At 32.3% G+C, this 22,199-nt stretch overlaps 1 protein-coding gene across 1 annotated transcript in view; it reads right to left on the bottom strand.

The window, feature by feature from the left end:
• Nucleotides 1-22,199, bottom strand: part of LOC129222418 (cell adhesion molecule Dscam2-like) — a 161,160-nt gene that overhangs the window by 114,883 nt on the left and 24,078 nt on the right. The window contains exons 3-4 of the mRNA XM_054856929.1: nt 18,051-18,212; nt 12,561-12,710 (exon numbers count right to left, since the gene is read on the bottom strand). Of these exons, the coding sequence (XP_054712904.1) occupies nt 12,561-12,710; nt 18,051-18,212 (312 nt within the window). The remainder of the gene's footprint in view (nt 1-12,560; nt 12,711-18,050; nt 18,213-22,199) is intronic.

Below are 22,199 nucleotides of genomic sequence, written 5' to 3'. Positions count from 1 at the left end.
AATTATCATAACGTGAAACCGTAACATGGCCGAGCAAATAAACACAGCAAATTGGCGCGAAATTCATAACCCGTTATTTGTAAATATACAGGCGAACCTATTAATGTTCTACTACGGGCAAAGCCGTGCCGGCGCCGCTAATAGTAGATATATTAAAGAGTAAACATTCTAAAAATTCTACTTTCTATCAGAAGAAATGAAAAAATAATAGAATGGCTCATCCGGAATACCACTTGTCGTTGATGATAATTAGCTGTTAAGATATACCTCATTAACGTGTTGTAAAATAATGTCGTGGGAGAGAAATGTGTAGAAAAGAGGTTAATAAAAAAAAACCAAAAATTTTATACATAAGTTTAGTTAAAAAAGAGGTTCATTTAAATGTATTGAAGAAATATTTTGAACTCAAACTATCGAAATCGATTTACAAACCATCTTCACTATACTGCCGTGTGCAGGTAAACGGCAGTATCTGCAGAAATGAGTTTTCGAGATATTGAATAAAAATGTGGTATATTCAGTACTAATAATAGGGAAATGTCGGAATTAGACGTCTTTTTCGCGCTTTTCTTTCGGCGGAAACCAAAAAAGCGAGCTTGTACAATAAAGATAACGTACAATAGATGACAAAAATGCAAAAAAAAATGAAAAGTGAAAAAAATTGCAGTTACTGCCCTTTACCTGCACACGGCAGTATAGCAAAGCTTTGTTTTTACTTAACTTACGGATTATTAAAATTTTGTTACGAGAGCGTTCGCCGCTTCCAAATGATATAAGAAAAAACGCATAGCAAACCGAGCAAGCTTTGAGTACAGTACTTGTAGCTCTGATAGGTGATGCTATACAGCATGATTTAGGAAAACGTTTTAATGAAAGCCTACATAGGATCGACATTTTTTAACCGAGTTTTACTCAAAACTGTAAAATGTCCACTTCCATACCTTTGTTTCTCACTGCATCATACGTACTCGAAATTTAGTGTTTTTGTATATTCTTAGCACTATATCAACTGTACTCAATCCTCCTTGTTGAGAATATCTTTTTCTTTTAGTTTGTTTTCTATCATCGTCGTAGAGCATATCATTTTGATATAACGTAATTCCAAGAAGATCAATCAGCTTTATCATTTTTGTTTACTTTTCTTTTTTGTAAGACGGGTGAGGGATAGATACAGGGAGGATAAATACTCGTATATTCTGAACATCAAAATATTATGGCAAGCATCTTTATTAACTACTAGTGGTACCCGCATGGCTTTTCCCGTAGTTGAAAATTAAAAGTTCATTCTGTATATGTACAAACAATGGATGACGAATTTCTCGCCAATCGGCTATGTTCATTCGCTCTCCCATTCCACGTCATGATAATTTCATAATTTACTCGTCGTCTTATGATAATTTTGCTCCGGAAAATGTTCTTAAAATTGAAATAGAAAAAGAAGAAAATCGAATTTTCGAAAAATCGCTTCGAGGTGCACACCCCCATGCTACAAACTAACTTTGTGCCAAATTTCATGGAATTGGCCGAACGGTCTAGGCGCTATGCGCGTCACAGAGATCCAGACATCCTACAAACATGCAGATAGAAAGACTTAGAGCTTTATTATTAGTAACTAGTGGTACCTGCACGGCTTTGCCCGTAATAAAAAAATTAAAAGATCTTTTGGTTCGCATGTATATTTACAAATAATGTATGGAGAATTTTCTCGCCAATTGGATTGTGCCCATGTTGAAGTTCCACGTTATGATAATTTCGTAATCTACTCGTCCATCTTATGATAGTTTTGTTCTTAAAATCAGAAGAGAAAAAGAATCACATCGAATTTTCAAAAAATCGCTTCGAGGTGCACACCCCCATGCTACAAACTAACTTTGTGCCAAATTTCATGAAAATCGGCCAAACGGTCTAGGCGCTATGCGCGTCACAGAGATCCAGACATCCTACAGACATCCTCCGGACATCCAGACAGAGAGACTTTCAGCTTTATTATTAGTAAAGATGATCGTCGAAGAACATAACGTTTTGATACAACGTAATTCAAGTGAAGATCAATCAGCTTTATCATTTTTGTTAACTTTTCTTTTTTTGTAAGACGAGTGAGAAACAGATACAGGGAGGGTAAATACTCGTATATTCTGAACATCAAAATATTATGGCAGGCATCTTAATTAACTACTAGTGGTACCCGCACGGCTTTGCCCGTAGTTGAAAATTAAAAGGTCATTCGGTTCGCCTGTATATTTACAAAAATTGGATGACGAATTTCTCGCCAATTGGCTATGTTCATTCGCTTTCCCATTCCACATCATAATAATTTCGTTATTTACTCGTCCGTCTTATGATAATTTTGCTCCGGAAAACGTTCTTAAAATTGAAATAGAAAAAAAAAATCGAATTTTCAAAAAATCGCTTCGAGGTGCACACCCCCATGCTACAAACTAACTTTGTGCCAAATTTCATACAAATCGGCCGCACGGTCTAGGCGCTATGCGCGTCACAGACATCCTACAGACATCCAGACAGAGAGACTTTCCGCTTTATTATTAGTAAAGATTAAGTTCCTAATGCAAACGTAATCTTGCAGGAGTGCCATGATCAACTATTCCCTACAGTAAAACAGTTACAAATACGAGAATATTAAAAATATTTAAAGTTTATAAAGGTTTATCTATATATGGTTATAAAAATGATACGTACTCATAAATCTCTCCCACTTTTGGCATGAACTTCTTTGAGAAACTAGTTCCACGAATATCACATATTTTAAAATTATGTTTACTTAGACAGATAAAAATTGGAATACGCACGGGGAAAAATGCCATAAAACGGAAATGTACGAAATTTAGATCATTAAACTTTCTTCTAAAAGTTTCTAGTGGAGGACGTTATGCCTACGAGACGAAATGTTCTTTTCTCTGAAAGTGGAAAAGAACATATAACTACTTAAGTACCAAATGCAAAGATATCTCCAGGATGCAGAAGGGAATTCGAAGTACACCCCATCTTGAATTCGAATGTTCCTTTTCAGATCATCCATGCTTGAAATGATATTTCTACATTTGCATTAGAGCTTCACAGTTTCTGTGCGGAATGTCTTCGAAGTCCTATGTACCTTGATTCGAATCTATGCTTTATACCAAGAAAACAAGATGTAGAAAGAAATATTTTTGAGTTATTTTCGCTACAAGAAGCGGATAAAACACAGATCGTTAAAAATTTTGTTTAGGATATTTCTGGCTCGTTTGCAAATTTGTTCTTAAAATGATATCGGAATAAGATGTACTTTCTTGTTTCTTTTCAAATACAAGATCTTTATGCAGTTTCTTGCAGGAAATATGAAAATGAGTGAGCTGATGTTTTTGAACATATATTGGATTTAAAAAAAAACATTTTCTGGTGTGATTTTTTATAGTTTTTTTTTTTTTTTTTTTTTTTTTGAACAACCAAATTACTGTTTACAAATTTTTTTCGAAATATTAAGTGATGTTTATTTTTTTGATGAAATCGAAGAAAAATCACTATATCTCAGTAAAATTGCAACAAGAAATGCTGTCTCTAAACTTGCGGAAAAATCAAGTTTTTATTTACTAGTGACAGGTAACAATTTATAATAAGCATATTTTAAGACATTTTGTTATACATGTAAACATTTAAAAAAGGTACATTATAACACTTATGTTAATTATGCCTTAACAATACGTTATGTTAGCCAGCATGTAAAATCATCAGGTATACCAATAGTAAACATCGTATATCAAGCATAAACTATCAAATCGGATGCAGACATGTGTTTCTAGAATACAAGAAACCATTTTTTCTATGCAAAACTGTGTGAGCTATAGAATGGAAAAACGCGTGCGCTTTAGTAAAAGAGAGTTTTTATCCTAAAGATGATATTTCTTTGCACTGAAAAAGGTGGTTCCTTAAAACCCCAAAACACGTGTTTGGAATCAATTTGCTAAACTGTGAGTCTGCATGATAAGTAAGCTTACAAATGTTACCACACGTGTTTAGCTATTTCAGAAGTTTGATTTAGGAATCTGTAGTTGAACTTGAAATGATGGAAAATGTATTTCATGCTGATAAAATGCTCTACTACAAAAAGTTCCGATAGCAGAAAACATTCGTTTGCAATTTTTGAGCAGTTACAATCTTTTCTCAAGCTTTCCTTATTTATGAGATGCATAACTTTCAGATCGCCGGCAAAAAAAATATTTGTAAAGCTTTTTTTTTTTTTTGTACACAGACGCATACTTTTTATTTGTATTGAATTAAACAACAACCTGATGAAACAAAAGATATTTTAATGATTTTTTTTGGCAAAGAAATAAGCTGTTGATTCATTTTTCTTAGATAAAAATAAGAAATGCAATTATTGAAGCTTAGGAAACTTAAATCTATTTTTCTTTAATTCAATTCAAATGTACTTGACTATTTTTAAGACAGAGTAAATTTATGCTTCTTTTTGCTATTGGCTTAAGAAATGCAATAAAAAATTTTAAAGTTTAGATTCGTAAGTTTTAAACTATAATCATCATATATATATATATATATATATATATATATATATATATATATATATATATATATATATATATATATATATATATATATATATATATATATATATATATATATATATATATATATATATATATAGCCAATGATAGATTAACGATCCTGACGTTATTAACAATGAAACTAGCACCACTGTATGATAATTTATTTATCTATTTCGGTAATGTTTAAAATACAGGTAAAGACTTTGTTGTGACAAGGCTGAGCTGAATCCGGTAACTTAGCTGTTTCACTGGTAAGACTCATTTCAGGGGAGTGAACAAACAAAAAAGTGGTCAACAATGAACGCTTCCTACTGGAGTTTAGGATTAATCCATTGGAATTTGCATTAAAACTTCAATCATCAAAATATCACCAAACAGGCAATTGCTTCTCTCAAATGTAAACGCATGTTTACCCGTCATATCTTGACAGGCGATTTTCTAGTCTAGTCTTAAATACTTAAAATTGTATTTAAAAATTGCAGTAAATCCCGAGTTGTTTTCTGAACTATTATTTTCAAATTTTTATCTCCCTCAGCAGACTAGGTTTGACTTAGTGCTTTTCAAGAAGCCTTTTCTTGGCAGACCTTCTTTCCACTAGTAATCTCGTCTTAGTTCTCAAATATTTTCAATAAAAAATATGGAGTGATCAGATTTCCCGTAAAATAAACATTCTCCAAAATTGTCCACGAATAAAAATTGAAAATGTTTTTAAACAAAATAACATCGTACTGCGTTTTAGACGTAGTAGCATTACTTTGTATTATTTTAGGAATAGGCATTGATAGAAAGCTACCGATTCATTTTCCTCAAAGAAATAACTTTAAAAATGCACTGCAGATAACATTAAAATACTAATTAAACCTACATATTTTTAAATACCATAAAAGCAAGATACCATTACTGCTTTACTAGACAAGAAACAACAAGTGTCTTACAAATGCAGTTTTTTTTCATCTATCTGAATGCTTTCTAAATAATTACGTTTAAGAAGTAAAAGCATTCAAAATAATTGCTCTACTTTAACTATTTGCATATTTTCACTGAAGAAATAAATTTCAATAATCAAACCAATTTTTTGAAACTAAAATTAATTAAATATTTCAACAACATTCAATAAATAAAATAGGGATTTAATTCTGCAACCAGTAGCGTTACTAAGAAGTGTATGCATTAATTTTATTCTTCCATTAATGATTAGAACTATTGGATTCGAAACCATTTTAATTTTCTACTTCTGAGAATATATCATTGCACACCCTCCCCTATTTAATTTTCATTTCGTGAAAATGGTAATTTGAAAATGTTTGATACTATCTGTTGGTAGATAGTCTGAATCCTTTTTGTTTTTTCGCTAACGGTAATGTCAAAAAGTTTATTATTTTTGTTTTAAAATTATAAGACATTTAGAACAAGCAGTCGTGGTAAGTAGGGTTATAACAAAACATGGATAGAATTGTTTTTGAAAAATTACATTGAATTTTGTTTCGGAATTTTAAAAGAAGTGCGTTTGTAATAAATGATTACAAACAAGTTATTGTAAATTTAGAGTGAATTCTCAGCACGGTTTCAAAAAATAATGCATTTTGCTAAAATTTTCAAAAGCATTTATTTGTTTTGAAAATCGTATTAAAGATGATGATTTTGTAATAAATTTACCAGATACCCGTTTTCTGCCCCTTTAAATATTCAGAAAAAGAAGCAAAATATTATTATTATTATTTTCACTATAGTTAAGTAATTATCAAACTGAATCTCATAGCCAGTAAGTCAGTTATTTAAAATTGTTGGAATTCATTTATTGTTCCCAAGTTTAAAAATGAATAGGTAACTCCAAAAGTCTCACCGTACTCTGTCACTGTTGGATACTGATAAACTTTTACTGACTTCCCTGCATCAATTTCACACATTTTTCTTTTCTCTAATAAAGGGTGTTTTTTTAGAGGTAGAGAACTTTAGGTTCAAATAAAACAGTTAAATGATGTTAATTGCCATGAACGTTGCTTTATTCGAAAGATGAATCTTTGCCATTTTTATGTAAATATGATTTCTGGCATGTGGCCACCCTGGCTGTTTCGGAGAAAGTCTACTCGGAAAGTCCAATTTTCTCACTTTTTGCAGCAATAGAGGCCGTATGTCAGTAATAAGGTGGTGAATGTTCTCTTCCAAGGTGTAAATCGTCTGTGGCTTGTCGCTGCAGATCAGAAACTCCACACAGCCCCATAAAAAGTAGTCCAGCGGTGTTAAATCGTATGATCTTACAGGCCAATTCACGGGTCCATTACGCGAAATTATTCGTTCACCGAACGTTTCTTTCAATAAATCAATTGTGACGCGCGCTGTGTGGCATGTTGCACCGCCTTGTTGTCTATTCATGATGAAATGGCAAACCGAACTGAACACAAAACAAGTGACAGCTTTCAAAATGGCACTCATATCAAACAGTGCTACTAACTTAAAGTTCTATACCGCTAAAAAAAACACCCTTTATTTAAACACACTTTGTTTAAAATTCAAGTACAGTCGAACCCGCTAAATGGAATAGCCATTTTGCCACGAAAATATGTTCTAATGAGCTGGATATTCCATTAACCGGGATAAAAACAACACATTATTGGTTTGGTACATTGAAAATGTGTTACATTAAACGGGATATTCTTTTAACCGATATTCTAATAAGCGGGTTCGACTGTACTTGGTTGACACAATTTTGGAACATTCAAACGTAAATATTACATTGCCGAACTAATTTTGAATAAAATTTAGTTTACGGTTCGCACGTGCAACAGAAATTATCTCTAAGGGACCCACAGCACGAAAAAGTTCGGGAATTTCTGACTCAGATGAATAGCTCCGAAGTACATGGAATACAAGAAAACAAAGAAATAAAAAACAAACACCTTGACTTGGTAAGATAAATAAATACCTTTGTGCTGAATAGTAAAGTCAGACCAAACAACGTAAGTAGAAGCACAAATTTATAAATTACAGCAGACACGTGTTTCGGCGTTACAGGGAACGCCTTTTTCAATGCAAAAATAATGAGCTTATGGATGAAAAGACATCCGACAAAAGCTGCTTTTGTCGGATGTCTTTTCATCCATAAGCTCATTATTTTTGCATTGAAAAAGGCGTTCCCTGTAACGCCGAAACACGTGTCTGCTGTAATTTATAAATTTGTGCTTCTACTTACGTTGTTTGGTCTGACTTTACCTTGACTTGGTGTTTCAATTCTTAACAATTCATTGGTAAGCCAGGTAACAAAATGTTTTCATAATTCCTCACGAGCGTGCTTCTCAACAGTACGCTCCATGCTCAAGGCGTTAAAGGCAAATTATGAAAATAAGCTCCGAACTTAATTAAGGAAGGGCCTTGTGTAACTGCGCAATGAAAGGAAATGACGAAGCGTAAAGGCATCCGCCAACTAAAGCAGAGCTCATTTCGTTGACGAAAATAGCCCACAATTGAATCGCAGTAGTTGAATGCAAAAGTGGTAATTTCCGACAAATTAAGTATTACGTATGGAAATGCCCAAGATTCAGGGCTTGGCATTGCCGAAATTCGTTTGTGAAAAGTATGCTTCGGAGACAAAGGAGAGGAATAATTTCTTAATTTTTGGAGCATTAGTTTTGGGTTGAATTTGCAATATTTATCTTCTTTATACTGTGTATTGCGTTGAGTTTCGTTAAAAACAAAGTGTTGAAGTTATGTGCAATTTTATGTCTACAAGCTTTTTTCGGTTATAAGAAAACTCATGTAGATTTTTTAACTTTGCGTTGCAGGTAATTTCAGTGCAATACATTTTTTGGCGAAGAATTCTTTTTAAACAAAATTTACTATGTTTTATATTACGCTTTAGCTATCTTTGCGTTTTTTTTTTTTTTTTTTTAATTTCCGAATGTTTTTTTTTTTTTTTTCAATTTATATTTTTCACTTTAATCTACCCCGTGGTTAGGAGGATCGTGGTAAGGAGAGGAATAATTTCTTAATTTTTGGATCGTGTTAGTGAATTTGCAATATTTCTATACTTTACGCTGTGTACTGCGTAGGGTTTCGTTAAGAGGTCACAGTACCTTTCAAACATTTTTTTTTAAATTTAAGTAAATTTTATTTTTCTTTGAAGCCATAAAATGCATACTTGTTTCGTAATCAAACATTTACTTTCAAAATTTTAAAATATTGTTTTTTTTAATTCAAAAAATTTAGGAAAATTTCAATTTTTTAAAATTTCTAAGACTTTCTTGTTTTTAAACTAATATTTTAAAAAAAATAACTTTTTGCTAAACGATCACCGTCATCCTCTCTAAAAATCTGTACATTAATTTGCTTTTGTGTTTATTAGAAAATTTTCTGTGATTAATTATGTAAATAATCGTAATTTTTTTAAAAAAAATATGGTTTTTTTAGGTTTAACATGCTCTAAACATTTAAGTAATTTATAAAATGCTTATCCCACGCACAGTAATGTTAAATATATTATCCGAATTGCAAAAAGGATTACTTTAAAGCTGCATCGTTAAACGAAAAAAGCCTTAGGGATTCTTATGACATGAAAACACAAAAAAATGATCATCGAGAAAAATCACTTTAAAGTTTCTCTTTTACATAAGAATACATTGTGAGCATGTTTTAAAATCACTCATAACTTTTTAAATATTTGAACTAAAGCAATGAAACTTTTTCCCTGTGTTTGGAATGTTTTTTAGTTTTGAAATAAGCAATATTTTTTTTTTATCGTTTGATCATCTTGGAGATACTGTAACCCCTTAAAACCAAAGTAAGTGTTGAAGTTGTACGCAATTTTGAGTTTACAAGCTTTTTTCCGTTGTAAGAAAACTCATGTAGATTTTTTAACTTTGCGTTGCAGGTAATTTCAGTGCAATACATTATTTTTAGCAAATTCTTTTTAAGCTAAAATTTACTATTTTTTAGATTACGTTTTAGCTATCTATGCGTTTTTTTCTTCTTTTTTAAAATATTTTATACCCGAATGATTTTTTTTTAAATTTATATTTTTCACTTTTATCCACCGCGATGAATAATTTAATTTTGCTTTTTTTTCCTCAAAATTGCAGACGCTTCTATTTAATTTTATTATTTTTGTGTAACAAATGGACGCGAATTTCACGATGGGGGAAAGAGAGAAAACACTATCGAAAAACAGTAACAACAATAAAATAAATAATAAAATAAAATAAAGCTTTATACACCAAAAAATATGTGCATAAAAAAATGTACTTCCTTACTACTAAAAGAGAACCAAATTAAAAAAAGGTCAATGAGTTGACCACTTAACATGGTCAAAAACGAAGAATAGTCTAATTTTTGGCAATTTTTAATCACTGGGGTAATCATAAAATGAACAAAAATTGCCCTCGCTTGACACAAACTCACGCACATTCGAAAGCTGATTCATGATTGCAATGACAATAGCTCATTAAAATCGTTGCAAAAAATCTTGATGGAAATTCTTGAAGAACTTTAATACATCAGAGAAAACCACGATGGCGTCCAAGCATCACTAGGATTTGCTGTAATAATTTAGCCAGATTGAAAATTCACCGTTTCGTGAGAAACCAAGTTTAAGGGTGGTTTAGGTATGATTCAATTGCTTTCGGAAATCCGGAGTCTCGTTAATGGATACAAATGTGCTTATTTCTAATCGGATATCGATAATAATGTAGTACAAAATTGATTTAAAGTGATATTCAGCTTTACGTTGTCATAATGCCGAATTCCAGAAGTTAAATGACGTCACAGCTCTTTTGCTGCACTTCAAATTTACATAATATATTTTGTCTTCAGATAAAATTCAGATTTTTTCACGAACGTATTAATTCAGACTATATTCCACCGATCATATTTAAAACGCATTGCTATATAAATTTATACCGGAGTGTAAATAATTACTTCATAGTTTCTAAATTATTACAAGATTCTTACCATTCACATAAACTGCTCAAAACGCGTACTTACATTTTTATGAATGCCATAAATGTATCGAAATTTTGTGAAAAATTACTAATGCATGCTTCAAATAATAGACACGTTGGAAAAAATAATTTAATCAATTTGTTTGAAAGAGGATGTATATAAAAACGAGCTGATGTGTGCATCACATGACTTCCTTTTACTCCAATTTAATGTCATTTCCCCAATATTGGCAATTTTAATGTGATTCAATTGTTTACTTTCTAAACATCACCAACAATGTCCAAATTGAAACCAAATTTAAAAAAAAAATCATCAAATTTGTCTCCAAGTTAGCGACAAAACTTGGCGATTAAAAGATTGGCCATATATCACCAAGTGTCCCACAAATTATAACACCACTTGAGTTTACATCGAAATTAACGATGATTTCCCCCCAAAATGGGGCAAAAGATCCCCTTAGAAACATCCGAATGCAACCAAAAGGAAAGGTGCACAACTAGGCCCCACTAGGAGTCTACGTATCAAATTTCAACTTTTAAGGACATACCGTTTTTGAGTTATGCGAGATACATACATACATACACACATACGCACATACATACGGACGTTACGAGAAAGTTCGTTGTAATTAACTCGGGGGTCGTCAAAATGGATAGTTCGGGTGTCTGTAGGTTCCTAGGTATATCCACGTGTGGTCGGATCGAAAAAAAAAACTCAATATTCATTCGGGGGTGAGAGAAATGGAAATTAAGGCTGATTTTTTAATGTGAATTTGTTTCGCGAATACAATACTTCCTTTTTCTAAAAGGAAGTAAAAAGCTAAAAACGAATGGTTTCAGGAAACAATAGCTTACATATTAGCATCACACCTCTAATATAATGGCGATAAGAGGAAAAAGATATAAGAATATGCCAAAAACGAAAAAAAAAATAACAACTCATGCAACAGTGGACATACATCCATATAACACATACATTATTCATTTTAAAATTGAAAAGTGCAAATTTTAAAATTAGTGCACACGTAGACATAGAGAAACCATCAAAAAATATCGTCTTCTTGAGGGTCATTCCTGATCGCTATAGGGAATCAATTTATTTTCAGGGAAAAACATGTAAAAGTGAAAAACTTATTTTGTTTGAACTACCAGACTAAAAATTAATTTTTATTGGGTCAATTTTCAACATAACACATTCTACATTTCAAATCCAACCATCATGCTTGCACTATGTCTAGCAAAACAATCGACTCATTTAGACGTAAAAGTAATAAAAATTTGAATAAAAAATGCAACAACTGATTCTATAATTTTAAGAAATACTTTTTTTTTTGAGCAATCACGATTGCTTATTGTTCTCACTTTTGATGTCCTTTGATTTTATTTTCTCACCAGCCCCCTCTGCCAGCACCACCGTCGACCGGCTGCTCACGATGCTGCTCGTTTAGCGAAAACCGTCTCCAGGTTGCATCCATGTCCTACACACACGCGCATACATACACAACTACACACACACGCACGCACACACACACATGCACGCACACACATATACACACAAACACATACACACACATACACCTACACACACATACACAAACACATACACACACACAATTACATACAGACACCTACACATGCACACACACACAAACACATACACACACTCAGATACAAACAACTACCCGACCATTCATGCCTACACACATACACATACCCCAACACACAACACACATACCCCCACACACATAAACACACACGCCTACATACACACACTCATGATTGCGAAAAACATATAATTTGAATTCAAGATATCAAAATTCAATTTTTTTTTTTTTTTTGTTTACTTTCATTGTAAATGAAAGCTTCAAACATATTGCTTTTTCTCCTTTTTATCAGTGCTTTCTGCCTAATATTTATCCTTTCTTTAAACATTCATATTTATTTCTGGGCTTTGTATTTATAAATGGTTCTCGCCCAACAATGCTGTGTTTCTTATTCAACCCGCGAAAAAGAATATCTGTTATTTAATTTCCATGTTTTGAAGTCCTTTTCAATCACTGAAACCTACCTGTAACGATGATTTTCCCCGCGCTGAGGCTTGTCACCATTTCTCCCGTTAATTTATGTCGAGTTTGACATCTGTAACTCCAGTTGGAATCTTTTTCTTGAGTCTCGTGAATCAGGAGCTCTCCAGAACGAAGCACGGTGTATGATCTCGCTGAAAAGGAAAAGAGAACGAATTTGAAATATTGCATTAGCAGAACCCAGTGACAAGCTGCAATAGAAACTGACAGGCACTCACGGTTTCAGCAGTAAATGTGTGGAAGCAAGAATGGAACAACTATCAATTTGGAGACAGGAGTGACGATTGGATTTTGTAGCTTTCACCCAAATTGATTTTTCAGCCTTTAAAGATTTATGTTTGCAATACACGGGAGTTTGCTTTGATGCAATAGCATATCACCAATTTTCCGAAAATGAAAATAATTGTCATAATAAATGCTTGAAAGCGGAAATAGATCTTGCATTACAAAAGCTTTGTCCAAATTGCTTTGAGATTAAAACGACACTCTGTAAGATTTTGATGTTTTTTTTTTAATTTCATTTCATTTTTTTTAAATCAAAAAATTTCAAATGAAGTACATAAAAACAATATTTGGTGAATTCCATGAAAAAGGCGACATGACACTTGAATTTTTTAAACTTAATAGTCTGTCACTTGCCCTATACCATTCTCTTTAGAAATAAATGAACTTCATGAATCTTAACTAGTTTTTCCCAAATAGTTTAATGACTTCCAGGAAATCAAGGGCAAAATCAAGTTTTCTCTTTGTATTTTTACAGATGAAAAAAAATCTCTTTTTTGTTACATAATGCAATTTTAATAAACTTGTTATCAGTAAATAATGTTTAGGTTAATTTTATCTTTTGAATGTCTAGTTAATCTTTTTGATAAGTAGTTTTAAATTTCTTTTTTTTTTCAACCATGAAATAGGTTAATTACTAAGTGAAAATTTGATATCCTTCCGTTACCAAAATACTTTATCTCAGTTAGTTCTCCAAGAACCTATTGAGTATAGAAACTAATGTTTTTTTATGCAAAGCAGATTTAAGCTTCTCGTCAAGGAGGTATAGTCATAATTTTAATAGATATTTAATTTATATGTTTTTTAATGGTAACGGAAGGACAAAGAAATACGTTAACGGAAGGACAAAGAAACACGTTAACGGAAGGACATTTAACTATAAGCTGATACAGGGTAAAAGTTTAGAATGATAGTATAAAACAAACTATTGTTTATAAAGTTAGTAGTCACATTTAAAACATATATAAGTAATATTTGTACAAAAATTATGTGTGCTTTTTCTTGAAAAATCAAATGTTTTTCATCTTTTTAAAAAAATGTTTCGCGATTTTATTTCTTCTCTTGTATATGTGATGAAAATCTCTCATGAGCACTACACTTAAAAAGTCCTAAACATGTGAAAATCATTTCGGAATGACATGTTTGTGATATGACAAGCCAATTCAAGCAGAAACATATGCTTAAAAACTTGAGATTTAATTTGGAACAATATAATATTGAAACTGCTTTCAGATTTGTTTCCACAAGTCACAGGAAAGGACTGTTGAGAGAATTTATTTAACCGTTAAACACACTGCGAAGAGATCAGTAATTGGAGGGAAGAAAATTCATGTCTGTGTGAGAAGTTCTGAATAAAGATTGAAGACGAAATGTAGTAGGACCGTTATTCATCAGCTGGTGTCTCATGGAAACTGGCTCTACAGAATGCTTTAAGAATCTTTGTTCTGAAGTATACCAATACCCCACGATCCGCGCAGACAGAGACGAGAGCAGTATAACACGAGGTACAAACGCAAATACGGTGCCTTATAATTGAAACAGCATGGGCCTTTGTTTGTGCAGTCATTTGAGTTTTACCGTACTATCAGTAAAAACTCTTGTATTAAACGTCACCAAAGACTCAGACTGTTGCGGTCAGAAATATTCGAAAGGTCTTTTAAATACTTCCCCGCACAGGTGTTAATTGGATGAATGAAGTGGCGTTGCAAAATGTTGTGGTTGACCAGACGAACAAATCTGCCCCGTGAGGAATTGCTGAAGGTCGTAAAACAAATTCTTTTCTGTGTCCAGCCCGACATCCCTGGGGTTGTCGGTGTCTGTCCAACAAAGTCGCCTTTTGGCTAAAAACATGCATCACGGCAAAGGAAGGAGGAGATAAGGAAAATAAAAAAAAATACTATAGAGGATAGAATTGAGGAAAATTTAACTTTTTCGCACAAAATGAATTGGCCAGAAAGAAGCTATTTCCAATTTTCCTCGAGGGAAGAAAAAAAAAAAAAAACAAGTATAAGCATTTTCAAACTAAGTTTAACTTACGGAAAGAAAATAATTAAATTAAATGAAAATAAAGCTCAAAAATTTTCGGGGCCCTTCCGACTCCGGGCCTCCCACCGTTGTGCTCTCGTGCGGTACGTAGTTTCGCCACGGGGGGGGGGGATCTGCAGTGCCTGAATTTTGCACATTCCAACGCACAAACGCATATATTTTTATTGTATACAAACAGGGAAGGGATCCTTTTATGAGAAAAATATATATTTTTTTATACGTATTTTCATCTAAAATACTTTTTGGGACCCTCAGAGCCTAGGCTACATTGCTTCGTCTAATATATTTGCAAATTTTCAAACTGGCTACCTTTAGCTTTAGTATATAGCTTTAAATGTGTCACAAAAGGTTTAGCTATAGGTCACAAACTTTTGTCTTTTACCTTACGTACGGATTTCTTTAGGGATGCCAGAGTTTTGTGAGGTTTAGCGAACACCCTTGTATCCAAGATGAATCAAACAGAATAATCCATTGGATTCAAATCTAAAGAATACGATGACCATTCTTGAGCTACAATGAACACTGGAAAATGTGTCTTAAACCAATCTTGAGTGCCTCTAGCTATGTGTGCAGGTGCGGAATTCTGTTAGAAGGTTCATCTTACAAATAACTTTTGCGACTAAGGTAAGATAACATCTTCCAAAATGAGTTTGCAATATGTTTCTTGATTATTTTGTATCCTTCAATCAACAAAAACAAGTATTGTTTTCCCATGTGCTTCTTGATAAATTTTTATCCCTTGATCAACAAAAAAAAAGTGCTGTTTTCCCACTAGCACATATACCATCACAAACTATTACAGACTGGGGTCGTTGACGCCGTCTAACAATGCAAGAAGGTCTTGGAGAGAAGGATATGTATTAAACCTCATAAAACTTTGGCATCCCTATAAACATCTTTTGCAAGGAATGGGATAAAATATCAGTACCCATAGCCGAAAATTTTGTAACACGTTGAAAGCTCTGTATTGCCACTTTGAAAATTTGTGAATATATTCGACGAAATAATGTATTCATATTTATTTTGAAGATTGGAAGTAATATTTTCAATCAGCATTAAAATTATAACATATTATGTTCGTCCAAGTTATAGTTCGTCCGTTAGTTTTATATGTGCGTGTGTGTGCATTCATGTACTCCCCTTTAGTAGACAATGTTCTTAGAACATTATAGCACACATAGCACATTGATACTTAAAGAAGTAAAATTATTTAACGGTAAGATTTTTTTTTTTAAGCATTTTCAGTGTTAATACATATTCCATAAATAATTCTAAAATTTAGAGATCGCAAAGAATAGATCTATTTTCTTACGTGCATAAAGTAAAGTAGGAAAAAAACTTCTACAAAAATTAAACTGATTTTCTTTATAATGTGCTGATAAGTGCAAAAAATACCCGACATTTCAGCCTTTACTGGCTATTTTTTTCTTTTTTTTCCAGAAAGAGAATTATTTTGCGTTTGTTTTTCCGTTGAGAAATGGTTCACGTTTCAGAAGTAACCTAAACCATTTTAAGAACTTATGTATACACTATTACAGTGTGCTGTTAAGTCATATGAAAGGCCGAATGGTGGTTTTCATCGTAGCGGATCGTTCACGTACTTCAAAGAAAGACTGAGTATAAATAATGCTTAGGTGGAATTTTAGTCTTTTGCTGGTTCAGCTCTTTTGTTTTTGACGTTGATAACCATTACTTATTTTTTCGTCCTTTGTTTTTTTTCCTTGATTCACAAATTGACTATCCCAATATGCCAATTATATATATATATATATATATATATATCTATATATATATATCTATATCTATATATATATATATATATATATATATATATATATCTATATCTATATATATATATATATATTTTTTTTAACGTTTTTTTTCCTTTATTAGTTATTATTATTACATCTTCCCAATTTACCTTATTACCATTTGTTATTGGTACGCATGTCTTTTCAACTACTTACGTAATATGAAATTTTGTTTTTACTGTTATTTTTGTTGAATTATTTTGCTACAATCTTTTGCGTAACAGTGCCCTTAAATACGTTCGTGGCAAATAATAAAAATAATGTTTTTAGTTTTTTTTCTAAGAAAACATATCGCGGAAATGTGCTTAGTGGTTTAAATAAAGTAAAACCATTGGAAAACTAACATAATATTCTAAGTGACTTTTATCATACTTACAAGTAAATATCAAAAGGTATAACATGAAAATAGGACGATAATGCATTTAGTTGAGAAATTAAGTAAGAAATATAAATTCAAAAATGTGTTATTGCACAAGAAAAAATATCTGATCAACGGGTGAAAATATTTACACAATCTTTGCATTTGTGTAAAACAAAAAAATGACTCCCATTTTCTCCGCACTTGGTCAACAAATCGATCTACAAACGATTTCTAGTTTACGTGAGCATCTTGTAATTATATTTATTCATCTAAAAATAACAATGAATGTACATTGTTTCTTCTTAACAGATTTGCTCACTGGAAACAGGGGTGTCCAGCCTATAGGGCGGTGCCCTCCACAAATTCTAAGAACCCTTTTCGCTAGTAACCTCCTCAACTGCATTTTTTATTTAAAATATTTTAAATACAAGAAAATATTCTTAATCAGGACTACCTTGGACCAAAATCAATCCAGAAATCTGTTTAATGTTTCTAATATACAAAAATATTCGTATATAAGGCCCCCTATCTCCTATTTCAGCAAAAAAAAAATGCTTTGAAAACTTACATACGATTGTTACTTACAAGCATTTTATTATCTATAAGTTAAGCTGCAGTGGTGTTGAACTGATACTAAAAATACGCCACGTTGGTTATTAAATGACTATAATTTATTCAGCTGCCTATTCAGGGATTTTACATTCAATCAAAATAAGGAGCATTTTTTAAGGAGCATATATATGTATATATATATATATATATATACATATATATATATATATATATATATATATATATATAAAATTACAAAGGATTTTTTAATAGTTAAGTTTATATGGCTCGATGAGAAATAGGACTTTACATACAGTGGACTAATAAACGGAAAATCACCATTTTTGGACTTGCGTTAGTCTGACTCCGAGGCACACATTCGTCAATACATTTGTTCAAATGAAAGAGATGAAAAAAATTACCTTTGTTTTCCGTGATCTTGAGCACATGTTCATCATTCCTAATCCAGGAATCAACAACAACGTATTCACGGACGAAAGTTGGGAGATTGCATTTGAGAACAGCTGTGTTCCCTCGAACCACGTAGTCGTCATACACTTGTGGATTGAATCGTTGTTTTATAACTGAAAAGAAAACGCATTCGGTTAAAAACAGTAGCAAGTGTAATGCAATTATAGAAAGAAAACGTTCACATTGGGATTTGACATTTACTTGATCTATTTTTTGTGCATGGTTTTTGAGGATTCGTGTATAATTTTACTTGCCGTGGGCTTTTTCACATTGTCACATTTTAACCCATAGATGGTTTTATATAACTACAATTGCGCTAAAGACATTTTATGTAAGGTAATTGTTATGCTGCTTTCATGTAGATGAATCAAAGTAGCGAAAAAAAAGCAGTATTTCATAAATATTTAGGAGGTTTCAGATAAACTAAATGAAATCATATAATTCATTAAGACATGCTGCGATCCATCAAGTTTGTCTCATTTTTTTTCTCATACCAAATTCGTTACTCTTTTTAGCCTTGACTTTGAAAGATTATATTTCACTTCTAATAAAGAAATTTCGTTTTGGGAAATTTAATTTTTCAAAAACGTTTTCACAACTGTCGAAGTTACTATAATTTATGTAAATAAGACAGTTAACAAAACTAATAGTTAGAACTCAAACAAGGAATCATGATCTATTAACTGTTTAAATAACCAATGCTGAAGTTGACAAATACTCTTACATATTACAACTCAAGAATGATTGGTTTTTTTGTTTTAAATAATATGAATTTCACCCACTGACTATCTTGCCCAAAGAATGTTGATGTTAGCAATCCCAACTTGAGCGCTTAGAAATCATTACAAAACGGATACAAGCGCAACGAGCAAAACTTCCACAAAGACTTCGCATTATGTACCCAAATTAAGTTCAAAAAAAGAACGATTCTGGAAACAACTTGGAAATATTCATAGTATTTGAAAATATTTCCAAACAACCATATGTTAAACCATTAGACTTCGATTGACAACCCTAGAAAAACTTCTTCTGCACCAGTGAAAAAAGAGAAACAAATTGAGTAGTGACGTGTCTCTCTCCTAGAGATGTGAAATTTCCGGAAATTTTGAAGTGGTGAAAAAAAAAAAAAAAAAACGGTTTTTTACCAATTTTTTTTCGGGAAAAATTGGAAAAAATGAAAAAAATTGATTTTTTTTTTATGAATAAAAATAGGGTTTATAAATAGCTCTGTGTTTCTTGGAACATATGAAGGGTAAAGCATTCAATAATACATGCAATCCACATATCTTCCTTCTCTGCTTGACAGAAGTACACTTAAAAGTAAGTTTAATTAGAAAAAAAAAAAAGTTTTTGTTTCATGACCGAGAGCTTTTTTGGTAAAACACCAGAAATAAGTCAAGTCGTCGTTCAACCAATAATATTGGGTTAGGTGTGGCTAATCATAACAATTACATTTTCTATTTTAGATTGCTCTTGAAACTTGAAACAATAATTTTACTTTTTGACTTTCAAACATGATTGATTTTGTTTGAAAGAAAAATAAGTATGATGTCCCTTCCTTACAATGTAACTTTACTGTCGGAAAAAGAAAGCTATTGAATTTTGAATTTTCTCTGTTTCGTATTTTCTTAATCTATAAAACGTTTTAGGATCTATTTCTTTAGATACGGAACTATTTTTTCAAAACTTCTGAAAAAAGTGAAATCTGAATCAAATATATAGAAGAGCCAAACTTTAAAACACAATATCTCAGCTTGAGGTCAACTGCAGATTCCGCTTTTATGCTTAGCACGGCAGTATACAGGGTGCAGCACAAAAAAAAAAAAAAATAAAAAATCTCGGGACAAAGATTGCATCATCGAAATGGAAGTAAAAGTAATTTTATTTTAATGAGTGTCCTTTTTTTTTGGTCTCTCAATTTATTAGTAAATAATTTACAATGTATCTCCTAGTTTATGTATTGTTTTTCGGTTTTCTTACAATTTTAAGCAAAAGGCCTGCTATTTTGAAGTTGTTTAACCAAGTAGAACGAGAGTTAGTTTGTCTGTTGTGCCTCGGCAAACACTATTTGATGCGGTATGCTGCTTCAAGTGACTTGGAAGTGACAATCGATGTTCTGAAAGTGTACTAAAACGAACAGTAAACATTTTAGTTAATTGTGAGGTCATCCAAAAGTGATTTCAAAGAAATTCTTGTGCTTCCACGAAAGAAGTTGTTTAAAGGATAGGAATTTGTGACCGCTATGTGCGACTAAGGGCAAAAACAACTCAAACAGAAGTTTTCCGAGCTCCAAAAAGTTCAGGCATTCGTATGACTCCAAAGATGTCAGAAACGTTTGAGACGGGCCGCAAGTCCACGCTGGAAGAGATACCTTTCACTGATATACCGCTCAACCAGCTCATAAACCCCACACAATTGGATTTGGTCTGCAGACACTCCAACTCCAAGCACCTTAGAAAATGCTAAACATCGCCAAAATCTGAAGTCTGGCTTTGTCGTATGGAATCAGCACATGTGACAAAAATTCTCTGGCTTTTTGTGGATGAGGGCCATAAAATGAATCAAAACGTGTACCAGAAGGACGTTTTAGAAGCTGTTGGACTTCTGTGGACCTAAGAGCACTTCGGCACAGCACTGTAGAATGGACATTTCAATTTAACTCCATACCAGTTCATCCAGCCAAAAAGACGAGTGGTGCAAGGCGCATTGTTTTTGACATGATATTATCTTTACGAGTTGACGCTCTACTCGCTAGACCTCAATCCCATTTAGTACACTGCAAGGCCTGTTTTAGAGTCAAAGGTCTACCCTAAACTATACATAAGTTTGGACTCTCTAAACCAATTGCTTTATGCAGAATAGGATTGACGAATGGACTTGCGACCCTTGAATAAAAAAATCAATAAGCAGTTGCATGTCTTTATAGCTTCAAAAGGCGGCCAGTTTGAAACCAATTAATTTATTCACTGCTAAAGGTCTTCTCATATTATTATTTTTTTGTGTTTTGTTTATTATTTTTTAAAAATAAAGTTACATGGAAAATTGCTTACACTTTTTTTTATTATTATTTTATTTATTTATTTATTTTTTGCCACACCCACGCTGTACATTTGGTTCGCACAGTCAGCAGAAACATAGTTCTGGGACTAAAGTTATGCTTGTTTGTTTTATGGAGAAGGAAAATAATTTATTTACTAAGGATATTGCTTTTTTTTTTTTTTGCAAAAAAGTATGAATGTTTTATCAATATGCAAATTATATTATCGTACTACAACTTGCATTATCAAAGTTATACAGTATTTTAACACTAGAACGACTGACATTTTCTGTATACCTAGAAAGACTGAAGGGGCCAGTGTGGCCCCTACCCATTTTTGGGGTGAATTATTTAAAACAATCTTTCTGAGTGAGTCCACATGCCCGATGATCCTTTTTTCGTGACTAAATAAAAACTTAGTACACAATTATTTGTAGTGTTTCTCTCTTTCCTGACGAAAAGGTTGAATCAGTTTTTCTTTCCAAGAGCAATAACTACCGTTAGACTGGTAAGCGGTCGGTACTGTTTAGAGCATTTGGATCTCCAACTGGCTATATAAAGCGGAAGTTACAGGTTAAACTAGAGTGAATGGCCTTTTTTTATGCTAGAACATTTAGGAGAAAGGGAAAAAAATATTTTTTTAGAGGTAAAATAGCTTAGGGGCCACTGTGGCCCCTCCCGTCTTTCTAGGTATAAGGATCAATATTTACAGAACTATGAGACGAATGATTAAATAACTAAACAAGCATTCAAATAAGGTCATATAATGAAAAGTCAGGAAGTTACATTACGTTCTGTTAGAAATTATCCGAGTTATTAAACAACAAACTACGCTAGGGGCCACACAGGCCCCTCCGTCTTTCTAGTGTTAACATACAAGGAGAGATAGGAAATAGAAAATTGCATCAGAATTTAAGTTTGAAAAATTTTTAATCACTTTTTGCTGAAAATTTCAATTGATACTTCCTGAATAATTGAAAAAAAAAATATTTTTTTCAATTTTTCCGGAGTGGGAATAAACCCTTTCGAAAAAAAAAACGTTTTTTTTCCCGAAATTTTCCCG

The sequence above is a fragment of the Uloborus diversus genome, chromosome 5 (assembly GCF_026930045.1).
Source record: "Uloborus diversus isolate 005 chromosome 5, Udiv.v.3.1, whole genome shotgun sequence".
In the NCBI taxonomy this organism is placed as follows: Eukaryota; Metazoa; Arthropoda; class Arachnida; order Araneae; family Uloboridae; genus Uloborus; species Uloborus diversus.
The sequence above is the reverse complement of the archived record's forward strand: the minus strand, read 5'-3'. Positions and strand labels throughout refer to the sequence as shown.